This window comes from Ammodytes marinus (genome assembly GCF_949987685.1).
Source record: "Ammodytes marinus genome assembly, chromosome: 2".
Taxonomy (NCBI): domain Eukaryota; kingdom Metazoa; phylum Chordata; class Actinopteri; order Uranoscopiformes; family Ammodytidae; genus Ammodytes; species Ammodytes marinus.
The window spans coordinates 14,072,650-14,081,611 of record NC_137231.1 but is presented as its reverse complement, the minus strand read 5'-3'; the positions used below and the strand labels follow the sequence as shown (position 1 = coordinate 14,081,611).

General features: G+C 40.9%; 1 protein-coding gene across 3 annotated transcripts; it reads left to right on the top strand.

The window, feature by feature from the left end:
- Positions 1-298: 298 nt before the first annotated feature.
- Positions 299-7,168, top strand: fam219ab (family with sequence similarity 219 member Ab; the record flags this gene model as incomplete). 3 transcript variants are annotated; one of them, XM_080048359.1, is made up of 6 exons in its annotated part: positions 299-325; positions 1,539-1,638; positions 4,963-5,068; positions 5,774-5,854; positions 5,955-6,018; positions 7,022-7,168. In XM_080048359.1, 6 exons carry the CDS (start codon positions 299-301, stop codon positions 7,166-7,168), a joined length of 525 nt encoding a protein of 174 aa, XP_079904485.1. The 3 variants fall into 3 exon arrangements, with proteins under 3 accessions (XP_079904485.1, XP_079904483.1, XP_079904484.1); XM_080048357.1 differs by having other exon boundaries at positions 299-376; positions 5,955-6,009; positions 7,010-7,168; XM_080048358.1 differs by having other exon boundaries at positions 299-376.
- Positions 7,169-8,962: the final 1,794 nt, after the last annotated feature.

Sequence of the window (8,962 nt, the reverse complement as noted above, 5' to 3'; positions counted from 1 at the left end):
TAGGCTACGATTATCCATAAAACTACTCACTTTGTTAGGCCCTTTAAAAAAGCCCCTTTCTAGGTCCCCGGACCATAGCTTGGGATACCCTACCCGGAAGTGGGTGGTGGTGTCACCGTCACCCAACTGCTCACACCACCGTCGACATACTGCCTGCTGGGATGAAGCTCGCCACCGGAAAACTACAGAGATTGTTGCAAATCTGAGATCGCTCGGAGCCACGGCGATAACTCGTCGCAACGACCAGTCTCCGACCTTTTATTCCTTGGAGACGAAACGAGAGAGGCGCGCTGCCAACATGATGGAAGAAATAGACAGATTTCAAGTGCCGAGTGCCGTGCAGGAGGCGGAGATGCAGGCTGAAATGCAACCGCTGGTAAGTCACATTTGAGATCATCAATCAGTGTTTTGGTCTTGTCCTATTCAGAATGTCATTATTTGACTGTTCCAGGATGCTGAGTGTATGAGGAGGGCTGCCATTCATAATGTTTTGCTTTGGGATTCCGGCAAATCCATCACTTGCCATGCGTAGCCGTTTATTGGATGCTGTAGCCTACAAATAGAACGTTTTCGACATGTTTATTTTTTGACTACAGCAAAATATGAAACCGACATCTTAACATGTCAGAGGATCATTGACATGTGCTCATAAGCTCATAGACTCGCGTTTTTGTTGTGTAGACTAATAATGCGAGCAACGTCGGCTCTCCTGCGTAGTGAGCATGGTAGTGAGCAGCATCCGTCATGTCTGGCGAAAACAAGCATCCCATCCCAGCACTGCTGCTTCATCCTCAGCATCCATGCAGCAGGTTGCTCCGGCTTCAACGCCTCTTGTGTCGCCTTGACGTCATTATTAAGCAGTCTGCAATAGCTTATATGTGCTTGTATACTAGAATCACCATATTGGGATTTTAAAAAAAAGTATCTGTGTGAATGGTTTTAGCTGTGCGCTCCTCGGCCTGATGGGGCCCTGGGTTACTGCAGCCTGCAGGGCGGCCTCTGCTGCCCATGAGAGCACGACTAAGGAACCAGAGCACTCTGATCTGCTCTCTCCCAGCCTCCCCACACATCCATTCATCCCTGCTAATAATGTGTCTAATTATGGATAGGGTCTTTTTCTCCTTATCTTTGCCCTGGAGATAGGCTATACGATATGCTAAGTTATGAATGTTTCCCAAACTGGGATCCAGGGACTTCCAGGGGTCCTCCAAAGGGCCCCTAAGCGAACTATACATTTCACTGTTTTTTTCTTTACTTAATCATTTGGAGTTTATGACAAAACCCAATTGCCTTTCCACTTCTGGAGAAGTATGTGTTTGTAGGTTCAAGTAATTTTTAGGCAAGCTATTGGTATATTATATTCCCGGCGCTGCTCACATGGTTTATTTATTCATAATTCTTTAGTTTAAAAAAAATAGTATCTGGCCATTGGAGGGTGTGTTGTGAATAACAAAAATACAGCAATAATTCATTGATGCCTTAGTAGACCACACTTCTGCTCATCTTTCTGTCCATGCCGTCTTCCTGTTTGTCTCCAGGACCCGGCCTCATCCACGGCTTCAGAGGCGGACTCAGACACCAGAGAGGGGGAACCTGTCACTATCAACTACAAGCCCTCACCCTTGCAGATGAAAATAGGTAAGTAAGAGCGACAATATTTGTGGGTCTGCTTGAGGGAATCAACATGTTGTAATCTATTGTAGATCGAATGTCTTTCTTTTGGCATTTTTGCTCGAAAGTAACTTAAAAAACAAATCTGATTATCAATATTGTTGTTGATTACGCTTTGATCAACTAATCGATTGATAAACTGTCTGATTGTTTCTATTCCATTTTATTGCTTGCCTTATGGATGTTATCCATGGTAAACTATATGAGCCACTCTGGCCTGTTTTATGTTTGGGAGTTTTTGTCTCTTGTGTTTATGAAGAGCCAATCCTTAAAGGCTCATTTCAGCACCTTGGACAGAGGCCAGTGGTGAACAGCTGTGCCTCTTTAGTTGTTCTACTCCTACTGAAATACTCTCTTAGCCAAAGCCTTTAAAAGACTCAAATTTACATTTGATGGCCTTTTAGAATTTCTTAAAACGGTAATGCCATCACCTTGTTGCACGATATAAATGATATAGAACATTCCAGTGTCACATATAGTATATTATAGTAGTTCATCGCTGGCTCAGAATAGACATTTGCTATCTGATCAGTGATGATAATTTACACAAGGCAGAAGAAGGGATAAGAGCTTATTTGATATGACATTAGGATTCTGTTCATTCTGAATGCAACTATATTAGACAATGCCCTCAGTCCCAACAGCATTGCTAATCACTTCCTGGCTGTGTTAATTTTGTTAAGGAAAACTACGAGGAAAAATATTTGTGACAAAGACCGGACGTTGTCAAGCTAAAATGAGATCTTTGATAATAAAACCTTTGACGAAATGAATGTTTGGTTTTTGTTGGCGAGATGAGACGAGAAAGGACTAAATTGTTACTGCTCAGCTGTCGGACATTGAAAATGCTGGATGTTTTCCATTAGTTGTCTACTCTGTCAAAATCGTAAGGCTTGTTTCAGACGAGCTGTGTGTCAAAACTAGACGATAAAGCAGAGTGCAGTCGGGGAAGGGATGTAAAAAAGCTCCCTGAAGTCGAACAGTTTGGACTTTGTTTAAATCGATTTTGACGGCAGAAGTAGTGTCTTTGTTACTGATGAAGTTTTGACTTTATTATCATTATTTTGAGCATACATTAGAAACATACTTATATGCCTTGGGAGATGCTTAACTGCTTGATTCATGAGGGGTGTGCTGCTGTTTGTGTTTTTGTTTAGTTTTATTTCATATAGACCTCTTTTATAATACTGAGTGATGTTTAGCCAATCCACCTTCAATTTGTTCTCCTTTTTTCTTTTTCTTTTCTTTTTGTTGTTAATGTTAGTGTTTCTTATTGTAAATAAAAAATGAAACCTGCTTCCTGGTCAGCTGACCACTGAAACTCCCTCAAGGGAACCAAAAAACTGACCTACCATGATGCCACATTTTGTTCTGTATGCAAACCCTGAGATGTCACAGTGTTGTTAAAGTGGAAGATTTAAAATCCCACCCAGTTCATGTGCTCTTCCTGCTGAATTTGTGTTTAAATTCCTTAATTATCGTGAAACAGAAAGTTGAGAAATTATATCTCTTTGGTCAGCGATGTTTTATATCCAACATTTAATGAAGGTTTCTTGGAAGTCTTACACATACAGTATCTCACAAAAGTGAGTACACCCCTTACATTTCTTCACATTTTTCATTATATCTTTCCATGGGACAACACTGAAGAAATGACACTTTGATACAATGTAAAGTAGTCAGTGTACAGCTTGTATAACAGTGTAAATTTACTGTCCCCTCAAAATAACTCGACACACAGCCATTAATGTCTAAACTGCTGGCAACAAAAGTGAGTACACCCCTTAGAAAAAATTTACAAATCGGGCCCAAAGTGTAAATATTTTGTGTGGCCACCATTATTTTCCAGCACTGCCTTAACCCTCTTGGGCATGTAGTTCACTAGAGCTTCACAGGTTGCAACTGGAACCCTCTTCCACCCATTTATGACAGCATCACAGAGCTGGTGGATATTAAAGACCTTGCGCTCCTCCACCTTCTGTTTGAGGATGCCCCAAAGATGCTCAATAGGGTTTAGGTCTGGAGACATGCTTGGCCAGGCCATAACCTTTACCCTCAGCTTTTTTAGCAAGCCACTGGTCATCTTGGAGGTGTGTTTGGGGTCGTTATCATGTTGCAATACCACCCTGCGGCCCAGTTTACGAAGGTTGAGTGCACGTGGTCAGCGTCGTACACAGAGGTTGGCTTTGGAAAATAGACGTATGAGTGCTGCCAGCATTGCTGAAGGGCTTGAAGGGGTGGGGGGTCAACCTGTCAGTGCTCAGACCATACGCCGCACTCTGCATCATACTGGTCTGCATGGCTGTCATCCCAGAAGGAAGCCTATTCTAAAGATGATGCACAAGAAACCCCACAAAAAGTTTTGCTGAAGACAAACAGACTACGGCTTACTTACTTAACAGACATGGATTACTGCAACCATGTCCTGTGGTCTGATGAGACCAAAATACATTTATTTGGTTCAGATGGTGTTAAGAGCGTGGAGCGGCAACCAGGTGAGGAGTACAAAGACAAGTGTGTCTTGCCTAGAGTCAAGCATGGTGTTTGGAGTGTCATGGTCTGGGGCTGCATGAGTGCTGCCAGCACTGGGGATCTACAGTTCATTGAATTCTAACATGTACTGTGACATACTGAAGCAGAGCATGATCCCCTCCCTTCATAAACTGGGCCGCAGGGCAGTACTGCAACATGATAACGACCCCAAACACACCTCCGAACGACCACTGGCTTGCTAAAGAAGCTGAGGGTAAAGGTTATGGACTGGCCAAGCATGTCTCCAGTCTTAAACCCTATTGAGCATCTTTGGGGCATCCTCAAACGGGAGATGGAGGAGCGCAAGGACTCTAATATCCACCAGCTCCTTGATGTCGTCATGAATGGGTAGAAGAGGGTTCCAGTTGCAACCTGTGAAGCTCTAGTGAACTACATGCCCAAGAGGGTTAAGGCAGTGATAGAAAATAATGATGGCAAAACAAAATATTGACACTTTGGGCCCAATTTGGACATTTTTTCTTAGGGGTGTACTCACTTTTGTTGCCAACAGTTTAGACATTAATGGCTGTGTGTCGAGTTATTTTGAGGGGACAGTACATTTACACTGTTATACAAGCTGTACACTGACTACTTGACATTGTATCAAAGTGTCATTTATTCAGTGTTGTCGCATGGAAAGATATAATGAAATATTTGAAGAAATGTTAGGGGTGTACTCACTTTTGTGAGATACTGTATGATGATGCTGCCATTGGTTGAATGTCCATCACTTTTTGTCTGTGCATTTTTCTTGTGCAGAGAAACAGAGAGAGCTGGCTAGGAAGGGCTCATTGAAGAATGGCAACGCTGTAGGAAGTCCAGTCAACCAGCAGCCCAAGAAGAACAACGTCATGGCCAGAACACGGTAAGAAGGGAACACAATACGTGGTTCCTCTTCTGTGCAGTGATGCTGTCTCTCAGAGGGATTAACTCCATTCAAGTGTCTTTTTGTGTGTCTGATAAACTCAATTGAACTACTCATTCTGGTTGTGTTTAGCTACTGACAGCAGACCACATCTAGGCTAATTAACCCCCAAAAAGTTTTTTAAAATGAAGTATTTGATTGATTGAATGTAGAAATGCAATGATATAATTTAAGGATAGGAATACGAAAGCCTCAAAACAATGCAACTTAAAATCAAGTCTAATGCAATTTCAGTATGTTTTTTTATACATGATGGTACGAAACAGTTTCAACTCAAAATGGACCCACTTATTCTTTAAGGCTTACCTTATAGTGTACTGTATGTAGATTAGTCTAAAATGTCTGAAAATTGATTTTATTCTCATGGTCCCTTATCTTTGTCTGTCGAGAGAAGAGTTGTATTGATTTTGGTGGTTTGCAAAGATGTCTGAGTTTGAAATGAGATCTCTTTCACGCCTCTGTTGTTACTGTTGAGCTGTTGTTCTGCCTCAAGGCCCCGCAGTCTTCCTCTTCTTTCAACATCTCTGCCATGCTTGTTACCTACTCACCTTTTCCTGTCTGTGAATCTATTTCCCCTTCCTCCAGCCCTCTTCCTTTCACAATGTGTTACACTCTTTTCTTTCTCTCTATGGTCCCTTCCCACAGGCTGGTAGTGCCAAATAAAGGCTATTCGTCTTTAGACCAGAGCCCTGATGAGAAGCCCTTGGTGGCCCTAGACACAGACAGGTGAACAACACAAACACACACGTTAACACGTTCAGTCGTTGCCCTATAAAAACACCCCAAACAATAAGCTTACTTGTGTTCTTTTGTTTATTTGTTTCAGTGATGATGACTTCGACATGTCTAGATACTCATCGTCAGGATACTCCTCTGCTGAGGTGAGACGTGTGACAGAGCAAACACAGCATGTGCTTGTTCATCTCACATTCACTCTAGCGTTCCCTCACGCCCTCGCCTTCTCCTCTCCATTTTCCATCGTTGTCAAGGAGCCAAATGTCATGCCATTTTATAAGCAAGTCGTGAAGCAACCCCATTTATAACCATCATGCTCATCCATGTTAATTCTGTAGGCGTGTGCACTTGCTTCAAATGCATGACTACATTGTGGACACACCTGAATATAAATGTGTGTGAGACACAAAGCGTGAAATAAAAACTAAAATATAATCTCTGGGTGTCTGTCCCTGGAAATCCTGTTTTCAACGCTGCTGGCAATTCAAAACACAGACACATCGCGTGTTTATTCCCGGGAGGAATCCTTGCTCCTGGCCTCTACATCCATTTTCAGTCTCTGACAAAGCCCAGCTTCGATATGGATATATTTAAGTTACATTTACAAGTGTATCTACATGTTGTCCGGAATAAATGGCTAATGTACGGATAATTTTATGATCCAGTTAATCCATCTTGTCCTCTTTCTTAGCACATGTTGTGATATAATAAGGCAATACATTGTGGCAATAGTGTGATTGAACTGTTAGCTAAACAAAAGTAGGGAATTGTCGCTTTTGTTTATGCAGTCCAGTACAGTACGGCATAGTATAGTGTAGTATAGTCTTCATCAAAAGAAATTGATACATTAAAGACAATTGTATTTTGAAAATTATGAGATTAGTATTGATCTTCTCATTCAAGCATATTACCCACAATGTCTAACTGTTTGCTTAAGCTTTTTCCAATCTCTCAAATTTGAAAATAAACAAACCCTAAACAACCGCAAAGCTTCATGCAACAACATGTCTGGACAAGTTGGATTCGGGTCTGGTAGAAAAACTGTAGAGACAACATGCAGATTAAGTAGCTACTGCTGACCTTCTGTAGTTTAAAATCACTTGTTGTGGGAGAAAGAGGGAATGATGTTTATCCTCCCTTCTCCAGCAAATCAATCAGGATCTGAACATCCAGCTGCTGAAAGATGGTTACCGCCTAGACGAGATCCCTGACGACGAGGACCTGGACCTGATCCCGCCCAAATCAGTCAACCCTACCTGCATGTGTTGCCAGGCAACCTCCTCCACCACCTGCCAAATACAGTAACCCCGCCCCTTCTGGCCTCCTTCCCCCTTTCCACACAACATAACCCCCAATCTTCATCTGCTGTGAGTTAACTTCGGCGCCAGAGTGGTGACAGTGAAGCATTGGTAGAGTATTGTAATGCCAGTTTAAGTGCTATGATGATAATGACAATGAGAAATAATCGAATTAACATATAAAAAAGTTTGATTTAAAGTCTATGAGAAGAAGCAAATATGAAAATATTCAATATGTATTTGAAATATGAGGCAAAGTGGTGGTTTCCTCCTATGGTAGGACGTACACTTGTGTTTGAGAGCCCTCCTCCTGGTGAACATGACGTGACTTAACACACTGATATTACAGACAGACAGAAGACAAAAGGCCAACTGATGCTGTAAAGTGATTACCATTTCCTTGACAAATAAAATGTCAAAATGTCAAATTCTTCTCACCTGGATTCTAGGTTGCATTTGAAAACTTTATTTTTTTTCAACTATTATTAATATTGTTATTTATATGCTCACTCCTTTTTTTTACTTAAGTGATCAGTATGATTGTAAGTATTGACGTGGAGATATTTGAGAAGCATGGACTGGGACTAGAGGATATCTGCTACTGTTTTCAATGTACTGCACAGGGTTGTTATACATGTAGCACAGACCAGGTCCTTGCACTCATTCACACCACCTTCAGCACATTTGCTTTATTTGCCCCACTGGCTTGAGTTGTTTCAATACAGAGTTTAGGGATGAATGTGATGAGCACTGGAGTAGGAAGCTTGTTGCACATTTAATTTGTTACTGTTAACATGCTACTGTTTACGGCACTGGTTTGAATTGTATTGTTTTGATTTTGCAAATTTTTTTCTTGTGGAGGGGGTGGCATATCTGTGTACTCTTTCCTGCATAGCAGTGACAGTGTCTTATCTGTGTCTTACGGAAAGATTGCATATCATTGACCCCTAGCACGTGATTCTCACATGATTCACATTTTACAAGGGGTCGTTGGGGTCTGTCTTTAGATGTTTTTTTCATCACATATTGTCTGGTGTGTTACACCCCCGCTATATCTTCATTGTCACAGAAACTAACAATAACACTCCCTCCCTCCCTTCTCTGTTTTTACTGCATAGATCATCAAGGGAGCACACAAGTTCAAACACAGTAAACACATCCCCGGTCTAATCTTCAACACACACACACACACACACACACATACAGTATATGCATGCATACAGTGAGATGGCATCGATTCGTCTCTTTTGACTAATAGGTTGGAAATTGTTTTGTAATAGCAACATCAATGATCCTTGATTTGGAGCCCTAATATCCTTCATTTCATCCTCCCTTGAATCAGATGATTATTTGCAATTATAGTATGCCTTAAGTATAGAGATGTTTAAAAGATTTGTGTATTTATTGACATCTTTATCATACAGTTCATTTGAAGAGCATTTGCTGTCTATGATTATTCTATTTTTTTTCATTAAGACACGGGTGATACGTTTTTCTTTGCGTTTCCTTTTTTAAAATTATTTTCTTGTAATGTAAACACTTCCATTACAGTATTTAACAATGTTATTGTTATGTGCCGTGTATGAAAAACAATAAACACAAAGCTAATGGAACACTCCCTCCTCTACTTTCTTTCTGTCTTTAAATATTACTTGCAATTTAGTTTTTTAAATAAGGCCACCTGTTAAACTTTAAAAGTAAGTTAAAATGCAATGTATACTGTTGTTGTGAGATGGTGGAAAGAAGAAATGAGAAATTAGAAAATGTTTAGAAAAAAAATAATTTTAATGTTAAACCCTTT